Source organism: Durio zibethinus, chromosome 6 (assembly GCF_047325235.1).
Source record: "Durio zibethinus cultivar Kanyao isolate XHJ-2024 chromosome 6, ASM4732523v1, whole genome shotgun sequence".
In the NCBI taxonomy this organism is placed as follows: Eukaryota; Viridiplantae; Streptophyta; class Magnoliopsida; order Malvales; family Malvaceae; genus Durio; species Durio zibethinus.
The window spans coordinates 34,300,917-34,324,104 of NC_143167.1; the positions used below are offsets into that span (position 1 = coordinate 34,300,917).

The 23,188-nt window shown below is 34.6% G+C and overlaps 2 protein-coding genes and 2 pseudogenes across 18 annotated transcripts; 3 read left to right on the forward strand and 1 right to left on the reverse strand.

Moving 5' to 3' along the window:
• Positions 1–5,089, forward strand: LOC111285557 (mitochondrial-processing peptidase subunit alpha-like). Of its 4 annotated transcripts, XM_022875063.2 has the most exons (14): positions 1–282; positions 783–866; positions 1,016–1,258; positions 1,377–1,673; positions 1,774–1,941; positions 2,064–2,231; positions 2,310–2,393; positions 2,587–2,653; positions 2,860–2,957; positions 3,841–3,913; positions 4,009–4,079; positions 4,195–4,244; positions 4,422–4,534; positions 4,632–5,089. In XM_022875063.2, the coding sequence occupies exons 2-14, from the start codon at positions 861–863 to the stop codon at positions 4,676–4,678; spliced, it is 1,485 nt and encodes a 494-aa protein (XP_022730798.2). In that variant the 5' UTR covers positions 1–282; positions 783–860; the 3' UTR covers positions 4,679–5,089. The 4 variants fall into 4 exon arrangements, with proteins under 4 accessions (XP_022730798.2, XP_022730797.2, XP_089619331.1 ...); XM_022875062.2 differs by lacking the exon at positions 783–866; XM_089763205.1 differs by lacking the exon at positions 783–866 and having other exon boundaries at positions 5–282; positions 1,016–1,262.
• Positions 5,090–8,111: 3,022 nt separating this feature from the next.
• Positions 8,112–14,315, forward strand: LOC111286452 (NAC domain-containing protein 75-like). Of its 13 annotated transcripts, none has more exons than XM_089763208.1 (8): positions 8,300–8,947; positions 9,405–9,683; positions 9,954–10,131; positions 10,416–10,987; positions 11,589–11,912; positions 12,058–12,110; positions 12,465–12,566; positions 13,595–14,315. In XM_089763208.1, exons 2-7 carry the CDS (start codon positions 9,561–9,563, stop codon positions 12,532–12,534), a joined length of 1,320 nt encoding a protein of 439 aa, XP_089619334.1. In that variant the 5' UTR covers positions 8,300–8,947; positions 9,405–9,560; the 3' UTR covers positions 12,535–12,566; positions 13,595–14,315. The 13 variants fall into 13 exon arrangements, with proteins under 13 accessions (XP_089619332.1, XP_022732158.2, XP_089619334.1 ...); XM_089763210.1 differs by having other exon boundaries at positions 12,468–12,566; XM_089763209.1 differs by having other exon boundaries at positions 12,061–12,110.
• Positions 14,316–18,477: 4,162 nt separating this feature from the next.
• Positions 18,478–20,875, reverse strand: LOC111286304 (phosphatidylglycerophosphate phosphatase PTPMT2-like; annotated as a pseudogene). Its single transcript, XR_016343267.1, has 5 exons — positions 20,456–20,875; positions 20,076–20,198; positions 19,571–19,796; positions 19,379–19,468; positions 18,478–18,953 (listed from the first exon to the last, which is right to left on the reverse strand). The product of XR_016343267.1 is annotated as a phosphatidylglycerophosphate phosphatase PTPMT2-like (transcript).
• Positions 20,876–21,402: 527 nt separating this feature from the next.
• Positions 21,403–22,224, forward strand: LOC111286710 (uncharacterized protein At4g06744-like; annotated as a pseudogene).
• Positions 22,225–23,188: the final 964 nt, after the last annotated feature.

Genomic DNA, 23,188 nt, shown 5'->3' on the forward strand with positions numbered 1-23,188 from the left:
TTGATCATCAACTAAGTTAAAATGACTTCCTCCACACACGGGCCACGGCTCAAATTGCAAGCCATTTCTTTTCTCACCTGTCTGGAGAAAACTCCACACCTGTCGACATCAATCAAAGCCCCACATTATTGAAGCAGAGCAAAACATCAACGGGTCAAACCAGCCACTCCCTTCGGCATCCGAACCAAACGGAGCTTCACTGCGCCCGTGCAATCTAGGGCTTCTCAGAGACCATCGATCACGATGTATCGAACAGCGGCCTCTCGCCTACGGGCTCTCAAGGTCAGTTCAGTGATTCCAAAAACCCTAATTTATGATCGCTGATAATTCTATCTCACAATCCCTATTGGTCTCTTATCTCGAATTCAACAAAGCAACTTTGATTCCATTCTGTTTTGATTATTTAATATTTATTCACCAATCTGCGATTTCCTTTGATTTTAGTCAATAGATCTGTTATTTTATTCACTACTGATGCTTAGATTGTTACTTTGATTTCTTAAAGAAATTTATTTACGTTAAGAAACGGTAAATTGGATTGATTATGAATCTCAGCTTCGTTCGGTTCAAGATTGTACGTTTCTTCAGTGATTGTCTCGTTTTTTTGTTATTTGTTATATATATATTTTTGTTCTTAATTTTGTTAAGGATAATGTATATTTACTCTCATTAATATGTTGAGGGACCAGAACCATAGAATTCCAGCTTTTAAAACAGCTTCATATTGTAGAAGAACAGTAGTTTTATTAACTTTTATTTTTTGGTTTTTTTTTTTTTTGTAGAAGAGACTAGCGTGCTAGAATATCCCCCCTCAATCCTGGTTCAGATAAAGCTGCTGTTTAACTTACTAACCATATTGAATGATAGTTAAGTCCAAATGTCACTATCTTAGTGATGAAGCAACATATGCCTGGAGTGGATTGTGTAGTTTTGAAAATGATAGTTAATTTTTTCACATATAGATGGTCTGACTGCTTGGATATGTGCTATGTATTGAATGAAAATGCAAGAATAGGGTCGCACATGCCGTAGAGTACCTGCAAGGTTTGCAAGTTCAAATGCTGTTGCTACAACATCATTGTCTTCAGGTGGCTTCTTAAGTTGGCTGACGGGGAGTCAGTCCAAGTCCATACCATCACTAGAGTTTCCCCTACCTGGTGTTTCCCTACCACCTTCATTGCCTGATTATGTTGAACCTGGTAAAACTAAGATTACAACTCTGCCGAATGGCCTCAAAATTGCTTCAGAAACCTCAGCAGTATGTATGAATATGTTTTTTGTGAAGAATATTTTCCTTTATAAGGTCTCTTCGTTTAGAAGAGAATTAATTCTCTAATTCATTGAGGAATTTGCTATTTGTTTTTGTTGCCAAGCAGAATCCTACAGCATCAATAGGATTATATGTTGACTGTGGTCCTATCTATGAGTCATCAGCCTCATTTGGGGTCTCACACCTGCTTGAGCGTATGGCCTTCAAGAGCACAACAAACCGAAGCCATTTGCGTATTGTGAGGGAAGCAGAGGCAATTGGTGGCAATGTGAATGCTGCAGTTACTCGGGAGCAGATTGGATATACCTTTGATGCTTTGAAGACTTATGTTCCTCAAATGCTAGAGCTGCTTATTGACTGTGTGAGAAACCCTGTTTTCTTGGATTGGGAGGTCAATGAACACGTAAATGTCTTCATCTTTCTGTCTTTATGCTAAATAGTTCTGTGCAGTTTCAAGTTAAATGCCCTTATGAGATGATAATTTATTATTTCACGTTCTGCAGCTTCAAAAAGTGAAAGAGGAAATTTCTGAAGCCACAAAGAATCCTCAGGGCTTGCTTTTAGAGGGCATTCACTCAGCTGGTTATTCTGGTGCATTGGGAAATCCTCTTTTAGCCCCAGAATCTGCAGTTAATATGTTGAATGCTACAGTTTTGGAGGATTTTGTTGCAGTGAGTCTAAGAAAACTTTATTAGTATGCTTTCAGTGCTAATTGTTTCATTGTAGTTAAGATTGTAGCTGATCTTTGTGCATCTTTCTCACCAGTAAGCTTGTTTTCCTATGAAAATATTAGGAAAATTTTACTGCTTCTCGGATGGTACTGGCAGCATCTGGTGTTGAACATGAGGAACTGTTATCTGTTGCAGAACCACTTTTATTGGACCTTCCCAATGCTCCTCGTCCTCAGGAGCCAAAATCTGTGTATACTGGAGGTGATTATCGTTGCCAGGCTGATTCAGGGGTATGTATTATAAATACTTAAAAAATGAGTTTTGCTTTATTTCTTCCCGGTCTGAGTCACTAATGATTTTCATTGCAGGATGAAACTCATTTTGCTCTTGCATTTGAGCTTCCTGGTGGTTGGCAGAAGGAGAAGGAAGCTATAATTTTGACTGTTCTTCAGGTTTTCAATATTGGATTTCTCTATCTGCTTATTGTTCTTGTTCTACCATGTTCTAATTTTTAATGTAGTTCATAAAAATCTTTCTAAGATGGTACTATCTTGCTCTATTGATTTTTTGTTGCATTTTTTGGTTTTCCCTGCTTGTCACCTTGATATTAAGATAGGAAGATTGAGAAATCTAATTATTCTGTAGATTCTGATGGGAGGAGGTGGATCATTTTCGGCTGGTGGCCCTGGAAAAGGAATGTATTCAAGACTATGTAAGTTATCTTGGAGTATACTCTTATCTTTCAGTGTAAGACATGTTGAGTTGTACAGCAAGGTAGATAAAGTTTATTGTTATTCACTTATTTTAGTGTATCTATTTATATACAAATTTCTTCTGCAACTTGACAATTTATTTTACCTTTTTTTTAGCTAATTTGCTTAAGTCGGCCTGAAAGTATTTGGGTTATATTATTTGCAGATCTTCGTGTCTTGAATGAGTATCCACAAGTTCAGTCATTTTCAGCATTCAACAGCATTTACAATCACACTAGCATATTTGGAATACAAGCTACCACTGTAAGTATGCTCATAAACCTGTGGATGTGATTACTAATTTTTATTCAGTTCTCTATTCCTATCTCTATCCTCCCCTGCCCCCTTATGTTTTCGTGTAGCAAAAGCTGAAGTTGATATCATAACTTTCATTTATTGGTTTTCACATTCTTCTGCTCAGATTTGCTGGAAAGGGATTTTTTTTTTCTGAAACTTGTTTCACTTTTTTTCTGTGTAATGTTCTCTTCTTTCTTTTTGTCTTGTTTTGCTGTTTTCTTTGGCACTAGAGATATTCAAGCCACTAGGTCTGACCAAAATTATTTGACAATTTTGTCTTTGGATCAGGTTTGCTTTTGTTATGGGACAGGATTTTTTTTTATTTCTTCATGTTTCCTTTGGTAGATTTGAATTTGGAAAGTTCTTGGATAGTAAAGGTCATGATTCATGACGGCCATGGGAGAGTCATGTCAGCGTCGTCCATGTAAATTGATGCATTCTATTTCTTTCATAATTTTCAACTGTTTGCCTCTTTATAATTAGTCGCGGTTCTGCTGAACTATGCCATACAGGAGCTTTCTTCTCCCTGTGCCCAAATTTAATTATTTTGCAACCTTCCGTGTAGATAGTGACTCTCACAACCAAATCATTGCTTGCTGATTTTCATGCAAGACATCTATTTGTTAATGCTAGTAATTTGCACGGTTAAATGGCCATCTATGATGGCCTGCATTTGAAAGTTTTTAGTGTAAACTGTTGGTGTATATCTGTTGCCTTCCTGATCCCTAGACCCTTTTGCTCTTCTATCTTCACTAAATTTATTGCAAATTTCCAATTGTGTGGACACAGTCTGCTGATAATGTCTGCAACATAGTACTACCCTTGATGATGCTTATGTTCTTGGACTCAGGGTTCTGATTTTGTACCAACTGCCATTGATGTAGCTGTCAAGGAGCTTATTGCTGTTGCAAGACCTGGACAAGGTTGGCTGCTCTTTATTTCGGTAATTATTTTGTCTTTGCTGCAACATACACTCAATGACCTGTTACTGAAATGCTTTTTATTTTGTTCTTTGCAGTTGAGCAGAAAGAACTAGACCGTGCTAAACAGTCAACAAAGTCTGCCATTTTGATGAATTTGGAATCCAGAGTATGTAAACTGTTTTCTTTTATTTATTGTTTGTAGACTGAATTTAGTTATGCTGGTCAAGGATTCATTTTCTCCAGCCAAGCTTTGCTGTATGCTTATAAGTTGTTTTGCACAGATGGTTGTTTCAGAAGATATTGGGAAACAAGTTTTGACATATGGAGAGAGGTATGACTATTTAAGGTTCTTAGCTTTTATCCTTTGCTGTGCTGGGCTATGACACTGCTAATTAGTTGCTTCTCATTTACTTTATATCTATAACTGCTTGCCTGTTATATTTCTGTTTATGTGAAAACTGTGATGATATTTTTCTTCTTCTTAACAAAATTGCTTTGAATTGATCAGGAAACCTGTGGAGCATTTCTTGAAGGTCGTTGATGAAATTACACTGAAGGATATTTCTTCTGTAGCCCAAAAGCTTCTTTCTTCTCCTCTCACAATGGCATCATATGGAGACGGTACTTCTCAGTTTAGTTGGAACTTAAAGACTAGATTTCAGTTGTTTTATTGGAATGCATTTTAGATTAACTTGTTGGTTTTGCTCATATTTTGCAGTCATTAATGTCCCAAGCTACGATTCAGTTAGCCACAAGTTCAAGTGAAAAATGAAATTGCTTTGCTATGTCAAACTTGACAAGCATTTGACCTATTTTTGACGGTGTTAAGCATCCTAATACCTTCGAGTTGTGCGGTTGAAAATAAGGACTTTAGATGGTTCCATTTTTAGCAATAAATTGTTTATCCCAAGCAAGAAACATATTAGAGAAATAGCTTCTGCAGACAATGGGACTGGCATATTTTTTGCTGCATTCCATGACTTTGTTCATGGTTGGGGAAAAGTCCCCATATTCTTTTTCAATGTTCTTAACTTGAAGCATGCATTTTGAGTGGAAAATTTTGGTGTATATGTCACAGCATGTTCCTGTCATGGCATAATTTTCAGGTTTTATCTTGTACAATTTTTTTTCGGGTTACTCGAATTTATGATGGAAGCTTTTGAATTCACCCTTAAATTTCGTATGTATATTGCATTGTTTTCTCTCTTACTTAACATGTTGTAACAATTTTTGTTCCTCTTTATTGTGCGCATAAATCTGTCGACTGATCTATGTTATGCTCATTCCTAGTATGAAATATGAATGGTGGTAAACCACAAGACTTGAAGCTATGCCATTCAATAGGAGAGAAAGCTAGATCAACAGGTGCTACCATAGAAAGTGTTGGTTTTTTGACAATGGCAGAAATCCCTTTTACAATTACTTTAGAACGAGCAATTGAGCAAGCCTCTTAATCTGATGAACTTCCTGAGTCAAGGAAGTTGTGAATTTTTTGTCTTGTTCTAAATCAATAAAGTCCGAAAATCAAACAAAACGACCTCCAAAAGTATGATTTTTCATCGAAAAGAATATTTTAAAAACATCAAAAGAAAAAACCCAAAATACAAAGAGCATAAAGTCACTCACAATAATTGAGTAAAGAATCAAATCATTTTTTTAAAAAGGAAATTGGATATTTCAGCTAATGTGGCGTTGACACTGATGTGATCGTTTACATAGTAATTACAATATTATTCTGTTAAATTTTTAGATGAAATTTGTTAATGTCATTAGAATTGATATAATTAACAAATTTTAATGATTTAATGACCCAAATAAAACTTTGACCAAAGTTAGTAATAGATAAAATAAGAATGGAAAAATGTTAAGATGTCAAAACACCATAAAGATGGAGTGGAACAAAAGCAATGGCCTAAGCCCAAATTAGATAAACCTAACATCTTTAGTTAGGAAAACAAACCAACTCAAATGGCGAAACCTTTCCTAAGAAACAGTATTTGCCAACATTATTTATACACCATTCTTCTCAATCAAATCAAGTTGGTATCCTTCTATCTTTTTCTTTATTTTTTTTATGACACTATTTTATGATTTCGTGTTACATCATAACATTTTCTTTTTCAATATAAACAATCAAACAATTATTTAAAATAATAAAATAGAAAATGAACATAAATAACTAATAAATTACATGCTTTCAATTGTACTTACAAATTAAAATAATAAATCATAACACTTACATGAAAAAAAAATTTTTTTTTGATACAAAATTTTCTTTTCTCCTTTAAACCATCCAAGATTCTAAAACCCTCTAATATTTAATTTTTAATGCTTGGAAATTAACTAACGTAGGTTTGTTGTTGGCTTGGAGTTTAGCTCGGAGTGTTGGAGGAATGAAGGTAACAACCAGGCAGCACTCGTTTTCGATTGGCAGCAATGTTGAGAGTTGAGGGTGTCATCGATAGGCAAATTTGTGCCCCGGTGTGTGGTTGCAAATTGGCAATCATTTCCTTGACGGGTCCGAACCCAAAATATTTTTTGCATTTGATTCTCCACTCATGCATGTCTCATGCGTCTGTGCCAAATCCATAAGGCAGTGATGCATGTTTTTGCTCTTTCAACAAAGGACTGGTCAATTTGGCCGAAAAATTATATCTTACTGCCACATAGTTGATTACTGACCGTACAATGTCGCCTTCTGCCTAATTCCTTCCATTTACGTATTAAACCCTCTTTAATCATCTCTTCCCCTTTTCAATTTCAGTGATTGCAAACTGGTATATATCAAAGTACAATTTAATTAGAATCCGAAAACTTAATTTAATTGATTAAACTTCAAATTTGAATGCCAATACCTATAATTTCTTATCTTATTTTCATATTATGATTTTTTATGTAAAAAAAAAAACAAATTAATTAAATTTAGTTCTTATAGTTGAAAATGAACCAAAAACTTTATATTAATTCTTAAATCAAACAATATTTTGAAACTTATAACTGATTTGTTACTTAATTTTTGATGTTAAAATTTAGTTTTTGTATCAATAGCACTTAAATTAGTTGTTTGGTAGAATATGTTTATTGGTATCAAAATATAAACTTTAAATTCGAAATTTAATTCAATTAATTCATATAATCATACTTAAAAAGTAATATACAACAAAGTTGAAATTTAAATCACAACGCTTACAACTTTTCTTTTATCCTCGTATTGAAACCTCCCAAAAAAATTAAAAGGTTAGACTTAAAATTCCCTCAAATAATAGTTGTAAGATATATTGTCATACATAAAAATTTTTCTTTATAAATTAGTGGATATGAGGCTAAAAATTAACAAATAAAATGAGGACATTAATATATCAAATTGAAGAGAATCAAAGAGAATAAAAAGAGTGGTTTTAAGATTTGTTGGTCCCTTATGCCCTGATATTGCTCAAAAGTCAACTTATTGGATAATCTGAAGAGCAATCAGATCTCATTCCCTTTGGACAAAAAGAGAAACCTAATCAAGGATTGCTCACTAAGTTGAATTATATTTGGCCCACTGTTTTTTTTTTTCTCCCTTATTTTTCTTCACATTAAAAAATAAAAAAAAAATACCCTTCCAGGATATATTCTTCCCTGTCCAATGAAATTACATAATTCTTTCAACTTATGAAATAAAAATAATAAATAAATAAAAGAAAGGAAAAATAAAAAAAATAAGACAAAGAAGCAATCATAGTCATCTATCTGTTCTGCAAACATTTATCTGGTCCCTTCATCATTCAGTCCCTTTTTTTGGCAAAAAACAGGATGTTTTAAACGTGAAGCCTAACCATCATCTGATCAACATACTTTTGGAACAAAAAGATTTCCAAGTTGGGCCCACATGATTGTGGGTGATCTTTATTTTATTGTTCCTTTCATTTGGACTATATAATATTATTTGTATGAGTGTGATGTACTTTAGACTTGCCTTCCTCAAAATAGTAGTAGCAATGAAAACAAGCCGAAAAGAAAGCCTAATAGCAATATTTAATAGAAAAGAAAAAAGAACAGGTAAGTCCAACCCAAGAGAAGAACGAATTATGACTTATTTCCAGATGAGTAAAAATTTTACAAAGTGCTTCCACTTGAAGATATCGTACAGATATATATATATATAAATATATGGTAATTTTTATATGATTTTGTATGGTTCTATAATAATAAGGAGGTGGTGGTGGTCCATCGAGTACACTGCTGATTTGCCTTGTAGATCAAGCAACCCCGTAATTCCCCTCTCTCTCTCTCTCTCTCTCTCTGCAACATTCATGGCAAAAGAATAATGATCAGCACTCCATCTCAAAACCCATGTGAGATCTTGTCATTTTTTTTCTCTATTTCTATTTGCTTTTCCACAATCTCTCCATCTATCTCTCCTTCTTCGCAAAAGAAAAATTTTGCCCTTTTTCATCATAGGGTCTAACTCTGTAATCTGTAATATATGGAAAAAAATAATAAAATAAACTGTAATTTTCCCAGATATCGTCTTCATTACTCAAAGTTTTTCCACTGCCACCGTATACCATTCAACATCTTAGCCAATAGATTTGTATGTTATCTAATCTAATACTAGTACTATATATCAAATAAGCTTTTTTTGGGTTATTTTTTTAAATAAAGATTAAATATTTAAGTATAATTATACAGATAGGGTTGCCATGCTTTTGAATGTGTGCCTCAAGTAACAGCTGTGAAGGCCGTTTCTTTCCTTTTGCTTTAGTAGTCAAGACCTCCAAAACAAAGGTGTGGGAGGCCTTAAGCTTTAGAGAAGAAAGAAAGGAAAGAACCCAAAAAATACAGACAACTGGGTAGTATTTTTTTTTGCCTTTGACATATCTTTGCTTCCCTTTCTCTCTCTTAAACCGCCTAGCTACATGCGCTACTTAAATTGGCAAAGGCTTTAAAGTTGGTGAGTAGGTTAGGAAGGGCAACTTTTCCTTTTTCTCACTTGGGTCTTCGGTTAAAGTAAGCGAGGGAATTCTGGTGTTTTCCAAATGGTTAAAGCAGGTTTATAGCTCAATCCCACTTTCACAGTTTTCTCTTTTCATCTCTCTCTCTTCTTCTTCTTCAGTACTTCTTCCTTGTGGGAAAACAAACATATCTTCTTTTGGAGCATATTTCTCATCTGGGTCTTGCATAAATCTCCTCTTTTTGGATTGGTTTGGGTAATAGTTTCATACAAAGATAGCACCTTTTGTTGATATTAAACGTGTGTACTTATATATGTGCATAGAGTTAAAATTCAAAAGCTTTTTTTTTTTTTTTTTGGGTTCTTGTTCTCCCGTTCCCTGAGTTAATTTAGAGGTTTTGATATATTCTTCTTCTTCATCCTTTTCGATGCGTTCTTTTGATATTGTTAACATAAGGTCAGAAGTTATAAAAATCACATAGTTTCAATCATTTAGGAACTAGTACTTATTTATCAAACCGATCAGTTTATTTTCTTCGTCTTTTGTTTTTCTAGTTCAAGGAATATCAGATCTCAAACAGGCTTATGGTTTCTGTTATATAGAGAAGCTAACTGGGATATGAGTAATTGGCTGCTAGATAAAGTGGATTATTTCATACAAAGAGAAAGAAGATAGCATCTGCCACATCAAAGAAAAAGGGAAAAGAAGCAATGAATAAGAGTAATCTGGGCTCCGTCAGCAGCTCTGATCTCATCGATGCAAAGCTTGAAGAGCATCAGCTATGTGGATCCAAGCAGTGCCCTGGTTGCGGACACAAGCTTGAAGGAAAGCCGGTAGGGATTAGTCTCATAATATTCTTGGCTTCAACAGCAAGATTTTGACAAAAGAAGAATCAAGGAAAAATATGAGAATTATGCTTGCTGTTTTATTCTAAGGGTGTTAAGTTTTTTTTTTAATTTTTTATTGTCATGTTGTTTCTTTAATAAACAATAAATTCAAACATTTGATTAAAACTTTCTTCTTTTTTCTCTTTATTTTGTTTATTCTTTCCTTTTGCTTTGGTTTAATTACTTGATTCTGAACTGAATAATGAAAATTTGCAGGACTGGTTAGGTCTACCAGCTGGAGTGAAATTTGATCCGACAGATCAAGAACTGATAGAACACCTTGAAGCAAAAGTAGTAGCTAAAGACATGAAGTCTCACCCTTTGATAGATGAGTTCATTCCTACTATTGAAGGAGAAGATGGGATTTGTTATACCCATCCTGAGAAACTCCCAGGTAGTCAGAAAGTATAGATTATGCATGTATCATCTCTCTCTCTCTCTCTCTCTCTCTTGTCTTGTCTTGTCTTGTGTGATTGCTTCCATCATTATTCAATGCTGTTAGGTCTTACTATATATATTGTCTCAAATGAAGCTGCAACCTCGTGAATTCCGGAGGGTTTGTTGTTAGTTTTTGCCGTTTGGTTATGACTTTAGAGGTTATTGCCACTGTCTCGTAGTTTGTTGCACCTAAGTCAACCTAACTTTGATTTTGGCAACGTTTTACTACGTTTCTTGTAGGAGTAACCAGAGATGGGTTGAGCAGGCATTTCTTCCACAGACCATCAAAGGCCTACACAACTGGGACAAGAAAAAGAAGGAAAATACAAACCGAATGTGACTTACAAGGTGGAGAAACAAGATGGCATAAGACAGGCAAGACAAGGCCAGTCATGGTCAATGGCAAACAAAAAGGGTGCAAGAAAATCCTAGTTCTTTACACAAATTTTGGCAAGAATCGAAAACCCGAAAAAACCAATTGGGTCATGCACCAATATCATCTTGGTCAGCACGAGGAAGAGAAAGAAGGAGAGCTTGTGGTGTCAAAGATATTTTATCAGACTCAACCAAGGCAGTGCAACTGGTCTGATCGAAGTGCAACAACTGTTGAAGGAAGCAATGTCGACCCTAATAGCAGAAGAGATAGTGGCAGTGGAAGTTGTTCTTCAAAGGAACAAGTAATCCCTCTTAGAGATGAAATATCTGGGGCTGGGGTTGCTGCTGCTTTATCAAGCTATGCCGGTGCTATTGATATCCAACAATTAAAATCTGATCATTTCAGTTTCACCCCATTTCGGAAAAGCTTCGACGAGGTACAATTTTGTCCATTTATAGGCAACATGTTTTCTCCCTTCTACAACTTCTTAAATTTTTTCCTTTAAGACTAATCAACAACCACGAAATAATAGCATAAAATGACACTGACGTTTGTACCTTGTAATTCTATGCATAGATATTGTAGTAGTTCAAACCTAGCCTCAAAAAAAAAAAAAAAAAAAAAACAAAATAAAACAAAACAAGGGAAATTATTTATTTTGATATATGAATAAATCCAATTTCATGCATGCATTCAAGTTTTAAACATCAAAATGGTTAGTTTATCTTACATAAAATAAAAGTAAAGGGAAGAGATCATAAAGTTTTAGGGTTGCTTTTCTCATAGTTGATTGCTTGCAGATACTGCATAAAAAAAAAATCTATATATACCTCACTTGATTATGTTTGTGAGCTAACTATTCTTTGTTTACCCACCAATAGGATCAATATTGAAACTGAGAGTAAAACTATAGAAAATTGAAAGGCCTAAAAGAAAGGTATTAAAGATAAAAAAGAGAAGGAATTAAAGCAATGGAATAAGTTGTGTTTGAAAATGGACTAGCTAGCAAACTGCTTCTTGTGGGGTGTCCATTGCAGGTGGGGATAGGAGAAGCTTCAGAGGCAAGCGAAGCCCCAGCTCAAGGCACGTGCGAAGAGATACCGGAGCATCATCCACAGCCACATCATATGGCCCATGATCATCACCATCACGATCACCATCATCATCATCATCATCAGCAGCAGCAACAACACCAGCATCCCACACATCATCAGATTGCTACTACAGCATTTCACATTAGCAGGCCTTCACATTCCATTTCCACCATCATCTCTCCACCTCCCCTCCACCACACCTCCATCATCCTTGATGAGGACTCCTTTCATGTCTCCAGAATAATGCTTCAAAATGAAAGTTTCCAGGTAATATATCATCATTATCAATCAAATTAACCTCCAATATTAATTCTACCCATATAATAATCCACCAATAGTAGAAATCATAATTTTCAATGGTACTTCTTTTCTTTTTAAATCCATCTTTCTGATATAATTTCTATTTACTCAGCAGGAACAAAATGACACAGTGTTTTACACATGCATGCCACATTTATATATTAAGTACGGTATTTATTAAGCTGAAGCCTTTTCCCCTACTTTTTAAAGAGTTTTTTTAATAGTTAACTCAACCATACATGTTTATAATTAAGTTCAGACCTTAATTATAAATGAATTGATGGGATGCAGCTTGGTAATGAAAATGACTTTTTTTTTTGGGGGGGGGGGGGGGGGGGGTGGCGGGTGGGGGTGGAGCATAGATGTGGCAGACTCAGTGTAGTCATGCTACTTTTTAGTGTCAGCTAAGTTGGGAAAATGAACTACCTTTTCACTTTTTAATCCTTGTTGAAGACAAGATGATTTAGATGGGTAATTAATTTTGGTTTATTTATATTTTGTTGAACTGAATAAATGTAGCAGCAACAACAACAGCAACAGCAACATCATAAACTGCAAGGAAGGTCTGCATCAGGTTTGGAAGAACTAATAATGGGTTGCACTTCAACTGATACAAAAGAAGTAAGTACGAACTTTTAGGCCCTGAAATCCACGAGCCTTGTTTGTCATAATACCAACTAGGCAATGAAAGAAAGAAAGAAAAAGTAAGGGGAAGTATTTTTTTTTATAAAAACAAAGGATAAAAAGAAGTGAAAAAAAAAACCAAATTCTTTAGTAATATTATTTTTTAAAAATAAAGAGAGAAACCAGACTCCTTTTCTTTTTCTCTTTATCTCTTTTAGGAGTAGTATTTTCTTTTTCTTTTTCAGTTTTTCATGTTTTGATCAGAGTTAAGTATGGCATTCAGCATCCTGTAAAGAAATAAACGTAGCTATCATCCTACAAATAAAATGCTGTTAAAGAGAGTGCAGAGAATTTTCTTCATAGAAAATTAAACATAAGCTGCTTTCTGTCATGAACAATAACCTTAATTCTCTTAAATTACCGCTTTCTCAAGATGCAGTAGAAATCAATATGTTAGGCAAGTTTGACATGGGTTTTAACATATATAACTATATATCAACAAAGAATCAGAATTCCAAAAATTAAAGTATAACTTATAGCAGAATGTGAAACCATATAGCCTTGTAAGTTAAACCAAATCTTGAAACAAAATAGAATCTTCTTTTATATTTCTCTTTTGGACAAAAAAGGTAGTTGGCAAACTAAAGCCTATACTACTTTCCCTACACCTTCCTTTGGTTTTTCTTTGAATATATGTTGCTAACAAGAGCTGTTAATTCTGGAAAATTACCCCCTTTGTGACCATAAATAAACATCAAGGAAAAAGAGAAATATTTAAAAAAGCAAAGAAAACAAGTAGCATTAACATTCTTTTGGTTGGGTTCATGAGAAAGGGGGATTTGGAAGAGTGCATGATAGCAACATGAAATCTTTTTATCATGTGTTGCCTCATGAGATAGATACAGAAGCAAACAATTTGATTGTGGAGTCGGAGAGAGGACAGAAAAGGCAGCTTCTTCATTTGTTGTTTTTAGGTGAAAATTTTGTGGTTAAAACCCTAACCCTAAGTTTGGCTTTTTTGGCAGGAGTCATCCATCACAAACCCACAAGAGGCTGAATGGTTGAAGTATTCCTCCTTCTGGCCTGACCCTGACAACCAGGATCATCATGGGTAGAAGCAAAAAGTTTAGACAAACAAAGGAAACCTTACAAGACATCATTATTATCATCATCATTACTACTTTAAACCTAGCTCTGGTGAAGTTCTTTTCAAGGGAGAGAGGCCAAGAAACCATCTACTACTATAGTTTGCTCTTTTTCTTTCTTTTCTAATTAATGTGGGAAGGGGAACTGGTTTATGACTCTCAAATTCTCTCAAGTCTCAACTGAACTAACCGTACAACAGTCCATGTTGGAAAGAAAGAGAAAGAACAAAAGCAAAAATAAGAAAGAAAGAAGGAAAGAAAAATAAAGAAAAGAAAAGAAACCAGGAAAAAGGCTGCTCTCTACTGACAAATAGAAGGAGAACCAAAGACCCAAAGCAAAATCCAGTCCTGCATGAAAATCATCACCATTATGATTACAATATCATCTTTATGGCTATTCTTTTTATTTTATTATTTCGAGGCTCTTGTATAATTTATTTTCTTTGTTCTTTACGAAGAAAAATACAAAGAGTTTGTGCAAATTGCAACAAATACTTTGTTAATTGTGTTGTTGTTAGTCACCTTTTCTAGTAAAATATGTATGGATTAGGGGGCTCACGATTTTCCTTTATATATAGAAATGAAAATATTGGTTATAGAATTGTTTATTTCTTGGTGTGGCACTTTTTCTACTTATTTTGTTTTTGCAGACAATTTAAAGGAGATTTAGGTTCTCCAATTGCTATATCATTGAATGAATAAGAATTCTAAATGTATAAAATCTATGTAAGATTTTTTTAGAGGTAGAGCTAGCTAATTTGCCTACTAATCCACATTTCAATCTCAAGAGCTTATTACAACAACTAGCTAGTTAGGGATCATGACCTGTCGGCAGGCCATATATGTGCATATATCCCAAAGGTGAAGAGTCAGTCCTTCAATAATTAGGAATTCGAGATTATCATCATGATAACTTTTCATCATCTATATATTTGCCGTGGTCAAATCTGTTCTTTTAAGTAAAATTAGTTCCTTCGGTTGCTTTGTCCCTACAATATAAGACCTAGGGAGACAGCAGTGCCACCATTATGCTCACCAAATCAATGTAAAAAAAATACTGTTGCTATTGATGCATGAAGAAAGTTGGTGCAATTGATTTATCAGGTCACGTATTCTTTTCAATATTTATTTTGCTTGTTGAGTATGCTTTTTTATCCTCTGTTTACTTTAGTGACAAATGCAGGAGACGTTCTGGGAGACTTTAAATGAGAGCTCCTTCGGAGCTTGTATTGGTACTGCCGATGTTTGCCTAATGAAAAGTAAATGTCCTTTAGCTGGTTTCGGGTTTAAATGGTGGGTCCTTCCACCTCACTAAATGACATTCCAATTGCACTGAGCCACTAATTACCAATTAATTAGCAGTTTCTTCAAGGTCAAAAACTTATATGTAGTTGAGGGGTTTTTGCCCTTTGTTACAATTGCAATTACTCTTTCAAAGTAGCTATCACTAACAGCATTTTGAGGTGACAAATGGGACATTGCCACGAGGAAATTACTTTGTACATGTTTTTTTAATGGACTAAACTTCATATCATGCACCATGATTTTTTGTCAGTGGTTGTCATACTCCTAATAAAGTAGTTTTGTTTGGTTCTTTGAATTTAGATATATCAAAAGGAGGAGAGAAGAGAATGTGGGTTTTCATTAATTTTTTTTTCTTATTTGGAATCTTGGAATCTTTCAATAGTATAGCAGTAGAAATCACATTTTAAAGATCAATCTCTCTTTGTTTTTTGTTACTTGGGAAACTTCTTTACTGCTTTTATATCTGTCCCTCAGATTCGCGCTTTTTTCTGTATATTATACTAGTATTATGTAGAGAAAATGAGATAAGCTTATCCCCTCACAAAGACAAAGATAAAGAAAGAGAGAGAGAGTAACGTGCATGTTATCTTTTCCTTTCATGGGACGTGCATGAAATAAAGCTAAATGCAAAATGAAGGCGAGCGAGGCAGCTTCATCGTAGTTTCTGAAAGGAATAAAGCATGGAACAAGGGAATAAGCAGACAAGAATAACCTTTAAGCTTTGAAATGACCCTTCTCATAACTTATTGGAAAAAATTCTTTTATCCTGTCATTTTATATATACACTCTACTTTACATTTATCTATGTACTATGGTATATATCCGTTGTATTATTCCCAAAACATGAATGCATCTTAGTACATTATATATATATATATATATATATGGTACCCCATTTATCAGTGCTATCTCAAAGAAATCACGGAAAATATCAATTTCATCTAGATATACCCTAAAAAAAGTTTTAGCTCATTGATGTAAAATGCAAAAATTATACTCCATTTATGTATAAATATATTCCCCCCCCCCCCCCCCCCACACACACACACACATTGACTACATAATACTTGCTAATTAAATTAACAAATATATATATGCAAAAATTGGTTTTGGGTAATTTGTAGAAGGGTTGAGAGAATTCAAATACTGTGGTGTAGAAATACTTGAGGTTAGTACATAAAATAGTATAGGTTAAAATAAACGAAAAAGAGGAGGATCCTATCCTAGCTAGTAGAGATGGTGGGGGGTGGGATATAAATAATAAAGTGGGAAGAGGAAATGTCTCTTTCCACATGCAATGAAAATAAAAGGAATGACATGTCTTGTTCAACCTAAAAAGGTGATATTCAATTCTTTCGCTTTATAGAAGATTTTGGGTGCTTTTAAAAGAAAGAAAGAAAGTATTAGCAGTGTTAGGATTTCTGGGTTTGCAGAGATTTGGTCCCACAAAGAAGTTGCAGGGAGAATTGTGTAGTGCAATAAGGAATATCATAACATGGCAATACCCACCTTTTTTGGATTCTTCAACAGCAATGCCAAGGCCAAGGCCAGGCCAAAGCTGCTTTTTAAATGGTAACCAACCCCACTGATCCCCTTCTCCCTCGTATGATCAGCTTAGAGGCTTATTTTTGGAGCAAACATTTTTGTGCTTCTAGGAAATGGAAAGTGATTCATTCATTTTCGCAGCCATTAATTTACACAGTACTGAATTTTCAATTATGTACATTTTGACAATTAAAGATACCGATCCTTGTTATTGGAAATTTTATAGCAATTTTTAAAACTGTTATCATGAATACTAAGCATGTTCTTGATAGATCACTTGCCTGTAGAAATGGTGGGAATCGATCTGTTTTCTTGGAGAGAGCGAAGTTCACTAAAGTATCCTTCCTTTTTGAACCTTTTATTTCGTACTATGACATAGTCGATTTGGCTATGGCAAAACTACTTGATGGGAGGTGGCGGCTGTGTGGCAATCAAGACTCTTCCCTGTTAAATACTTAAATTGGATGTAGTTGAGAAAGTTTGGTGAGCGTTTCATGCATTGATGAATAATTTAATCAAAGACAAGGCCAAACAAGTTAGTTTCCTGCAGTTGCGGATAATCCAACAACTAAATAATAATGCAGAAACAAAGGCTATAATCAATGATCTAACAAGTAACTGATGCCATAGCCTACAGCCTATCACATTTCTAAAGAGAAAGTGATTATCGCAACAAAAGGTGAAAGGAACAATTGGGATGGCAACTGATCAGCCCATTTTCTTTTCCATTGAAAAATTTGAAAATCAGTACCCACTAATGAGGGTTTTGGGAGGACTGTTAAAATTTCACACTTGCTTAGATGAAATGTAGCAAACATGAGTAGGAATCCATTGACCAATCAGTATCAAAATGACTTTTGGGAGTAATTCTGTAATGTGATTTTATTTGTACCCAATAAGTCTTTACAAAAGTGCACTACGTATAAGGCAAACATCTCAGAGACTCAAGACTCCTTTCTTAAAATGAATAGGCTTTTGGAAAAGGAACTGGAGGATAAGTTATGTAAGCCAATAATCAGAACAGATAAAATATAAGGGAGAAGATGGCATCATTTTTGTGGCGAATGGTAGCCAGCGATCGAGGAATTATCAACTTTGTAGTATACCTTTGAGTAGCTTCCTCTAATAAAGACTTGTTTGGGTCCTTTCTATCCGTTTAGCGAGTGGCATATTCTTCTTGTTAGGGGATGGCTGACAAACCAACATATCCTAACCATACTACCATCTGAGCACAAAGCCCGATGAAGTTTCCTTCTTTCCTACGTTTCTCTCTCTGTTTTTCATTCGTTCAATGTTCGAGCCTCTTTGAACATGTTCCTCCGATCGTATAAAACAAGAAATAGGTAGATACTACAAAGGTCAAGGACTAACGCTTGAAATAATGGTCTTCATCAATTTGTTTTCGTGTGCGGGCCTGCCCCAAAGCCATCTTATTACTAAATGTCCTTTCAAATCCTTTTCAAACTATTGCTGCAGCTGGCTAGGACTAGCTCGTGCAAAGAATCTTGGCTTTTGGAGTAAGTCTCCAAACACTTCAGCCTGGAAACTTCATCTATTTGACAAGACCATTGTGCCGTGGGCATCACATCAAAATGAGATTCGTTTTGGCAACATGCAAGGTACTGTGTAATGCAACATTGCTCAACCTTTTAGAGACCAGTTTGGAAATACAGGCAAGAATCCACATAGCCTAAATGCAGAGTTGCTTTCCCTGAACAATGTCAGCTAAACCACAAAGTAATAGACACCGCCTAAAAACATGGGAGTGTTCTACTTCTTACCAGTTTAACCAGGACACATAAAGCTGCTGGTATCTCTCATTTCTTAGTCCATACCCACATATCATGTGATGCATATGCTTTCTCACATATGAATCCAAAAACGAAAATTGTTGCGCGATTAACACATGGATATATAAAACAGCACAGCTGATTGTATAATTGATACCATGTTATACATATCAATTATCATTGAAGAACTCTTCTAGCTTTCTTTGTTTAATAGTTTTCCTTGTGTTCTTTGGTACACACTTACTGGAAACAGATATTTATCAGACCTGTACAATCTATACTTATTTGCTTTTTCTGTACAAGCAACAACCACAAAATGTTCTGAAGGAGCAGCAGACTCAGCAAGCACGTGCTTCAGGCAGCCTCCAAGTCACAGGTCCAGAAACACCAGAAACTTTCAGTGATGCGAAAAGGCACGACAATATAGCTATCATGGGCCTGGCTCTCACCATTCTGGGCACAACTACTAGCTCCTTACCAGTAATATCATCAAAAGTACTATGATAGCCTTCAAGATCAGCTTTTGTAATCATAACTGCATCCACTGAAGGAGAGTGCAAAGTAACTGGCCGGCGGTGCCTGCTATACTCCAGAACTGCCTGCTCAAAACCATTTACAAGCAACAAATAAACAAGAAGAAAGAGACACAGTTTATTATTCATGCTTGTGAATGGAAGAAATCTGAAAATTAATGCTATTTGGAAATATGGAACTGTTCTCAGGGCATTCATAATGCTGGTAAAATCTTGTTCTTTTTTTCTGAGCAAACAGTAAATGACAATGGGAGATAAGAGAAACGTGCAATTCATGCATAATCTAAAACTGGCCAACATGAACAGAGTCATTAATGACAAAAAAGAAAGAAATAGAAGTCTCCGTGCTTGTAGACTTGTAGTACCATCTTCATTGTCATCAACCTCATTTCCCCCTTTCATGTGGAGGGATAGGGGCAACAAACAAGCAAAAATTGCAGGGTTTCTACGAAGGTTTCACACTTGGCACATGATAATACCATAGGACTTACCTTCCATTGTGAGGGGGCAAGCAAAACTCGAGGTCTTCGAGACTGAACATATTCAAGGGCACCTGCGGGTGTCATCTGCTTATGCTCTACCTGCAGAGTTTAAAACAAATTCAAATCAAATCTGGAGCTAGCCTCAAAGGTTACTGAACAACAGTGAGCCAACAAAGCTCTATGCAATAGACAGAGATTTACCAAGTAGCAAAGCACAATGGTGGTACTACCACAAGTTGCATTCTCTGTAGCCAAAAAATTTAACGAAGTCGGCTGAGACGGCCAACAGGCCACAGCGACTAACAGAGACAGTTGAAAAAATCATCTACTGACTACGAATGAAGTCCACAGCTCTACTGATATCTGAAATTGAAGGAACAAATAAATAATCTCTCGTTGGAATTACTAGGTGATCAATTCCATGAGCCTGCATAAACCATAAAGCAAAAGTAAATATCAATACCCAACAAAACAGAAATTGCAGAAAACAAAAAAAAAAAGCTATTTTGAAACACCCATTCACCTCAAGCTAATAATAATGAGTTTTGGAAATCATTTCCCATTTCCCATTTCCTATTTTCATCTCCATGTTTAGTCTAGAATCTAGATATGGTCAATAAAATAACGTAAACAACTCAATTTGCAAACTCTTTTTAAATTGTTTTTTCAATAAAACATATTAAGAATCAAACAAAGAAAAACTTACATGATATAATGAAGTGGAAACCAGAGTTTCGAAAGGTTCATTGAGAGTGATCACCCCACCAACGCCTAACTGCTTCAAACGTCGAACATCCTTGGGAAACGGAACGGCCCCCAGCAAAAGAAACTGAATTTGAAAAAAAGAAAAAAACCATCATCATCAAAACAGAGAAAAAGCTAATGCTACATATTTTTTCTGCTATTTGTCCCACTGTACCGAAAAAAAAATGCAAAATGCTAAAAACAAAACCGCAAACCAAACGGAGCCGAACAAAGTCACAATTTTTAATCGATAATCAAAGGCAGATATACTGATTTGAGAATAATTATTATAAAAAAATGGTTGATAAAGAAGGGAAAATAAGGATAATATAAGAGAGAAACCTGGTCAACTTCGTCCCTCCATCTGAATTCAGATTGGATTTTGTTTCTGAAGACATTGTACAAAAGGGTCGGGTAAAACAGGATCCGAGCACCCGCTCCGACCAGAACTCTCTTCGCATCGTCGACTCTAACTATCTGCAGCTGCTTCTCCCGATCACTCTCCACGTCACCCAACTCCTCGATCTTCATCTCAAGAAAAACGGGAAACGAATTTTCCTTCTGGAATTGATATTGGTTAAATTCTAAGAAATGAAAAACAGTTTCGAAGAATTGAGAGATGAGGGATGGAATTGGCAAGAGAGAAATGAAAGATCGAAGCGATTTTTTGGGAATTTGAGAAAGATACGAGAGATCGATTAGATTTGTGAACAAAATAAAATTACTGTACTTATTTCGATTAACTGGAATCAAAAGTTCAGATCAAGAGTAAATTATATAGAAAGCCCTTGAAATTTATTTAATTTACAGTAATACCCTTCATTTGCCTTAATACTTGGTGGACTTTGATAAATCTCGGAGAAATGGATAGGCTTAAGTTTTTGGATAAAAATTAAATATATTAAATTAAATATATTAAATTAAATATAAACCATGTATTTTTTATGCGTTATTCCACGCTTTCAATTAAGAAATATTTTGTAAGAAAATAATAAGATTGACCTTACCATTCTAATCCAATTTTTTTTAAGGATTATTACTTATTCAAGCTTATTATTAATTAAGTAAAGACAAATTCAACGAACAAAATTCATGGTAATTTTTTTTTTAAAGTGATGTTGTTTTGTGGACCTTTTTATTATTTATTGGAACTTTTTGCTTAAGAAATATATATGTTCATTATTGAATTAAAAGCATAATCTTTAATAATTCAATTAACAAAATTAAATTATAGAGAGGTGGATTTTCAATAAAGTTGGGTTCGATTTTTTAAAAAAATTTTCTACATTATGAATTCTTTTGTATAAAAAAATTCAATCAACAAAATCCATAATAGTTTTTTGAGTAATGCTATTTCTTGAAAAAAATTTTTAAAATTTGAATTCATTCATTGAAAAAGAAAAATAGATACATCTAGCATTACGCTAAATATTTAAATGACTCACAAATACATGAACATGTTGCAATCTTCCTCAACAACCATCAGTTTCATGGTGAACTTCTGTAAAATCTTGGTAATTCTCCAACTTCAGTGATAAACTTGGCTAATAACAAATTCAGTGGAAACATCTCAGCTAGTTTTGGCTTCACGAGTTATAGATTGAAGGAGATTTTGCTTCTTAATAACCAGTTAACAGGTTGCATTTCAGAAGGAGTTGGGCTTTTCTCAGAGATGCAAGTTTTTGATGTGAGCCACAACTCACTCATGGGTCATTTGCCAGACACAATATTTTGCCTGAGTGACATTGAGGTTCTCAATTGCAAACGATAAGCTATCCGGGGTACTACCCGATTTGGTTTGTTCCCTAAGGAGACTTATGAATTTGAGTGTTGCCTACAATTTCTTCTCTGGGTTTAGCCAGGAATGTTCCAAGTTGTTGTTTAGAAATGCGGGTTTTGACTTCTCGCTTAATTGCATTCCAGGGAGATACATGCAGAGAGCACAACCATAGTGTTCTGTGATCCCTGGAGGTGGGATGAGTTGTCTGAGAATTCCTTCTGCACAGCCTTCCGTTTATGGGGCATTGCTTGGGAACTTGGAAGTTAATATCACCTCATCATCTCCATGATCTCATTATAGAGGAAGTTACTGGTCTTGTCTAACAGGTTGGTGATGGTTGTCAACTGTCCCATTCATTAATAGCAATTTACAATTTAGAGCTTCCAAATTCATTTCGTCGTGGATTCAGTTAATATATTCCTGTGTCTCTGAATGGATAAGACATGCTCAGATACTTGAGAAAGGGGTTTATGAAGAGTAGAATATTCAGGTAGAAATACTTACTATAATCGGATCTTGACTATCCAAAAGAAAATCCGATTAAAAAAAGACGGTATTTCGCTATCCGGTTGTCCTCATGTACTCTTTGTCTCGTTTAGCACCACATTGTGATTTTCAGTGCAATTGGTTTGTCCAGAAGCCTTCCTACTTACTCTTCAGAATCTAAAGGGTCCAAATTCCTCTGCCCAATGGGCCAATAGTCTTGCTAAGGCATTTTAGAACGCTAAAATCTGTGGCCTGATTTACAACGGTAAGTGATTTTACACTATTTCCAAATTCCATGTCGATGTTCCATATTTATTCCGAGTAAGATTTTCTGAAGACATTGCTGGCGCCATCATGCTACCAATTTTGTTAAATGAAATTTTCATTTTTGGTTAAGTGGCAAGAAAAAATGTGAACCTAATCTTGGTCAAAAGAAAAAAACAATGTAAAACTAATTACTAATCAGTTCCCTATATCCGTCTAGCCATCCCACTTTACCTATAAAATCTAAGGATAAGAATAGGGTTCGAAGAGAGTACAACATTTTTAATTTCATTATCAAATTTTTATATTATATTTATTTTCATACTCATATCTAATGTATTTTAAATTTATTTTCATATCATTTTTATAGATATTTAATTGGTATAGATAACTCATATATGTAATTTTTTAAAATAAAATAAAAATAAAAATAAAAATTTATTTTTTATTTTTATCTTATATATTTAAGTAATTTTTTTATAAATATGTATTAATATATATTTTTTCAATAAAAATATATTAATTTTAATTAATTTAAAATAATA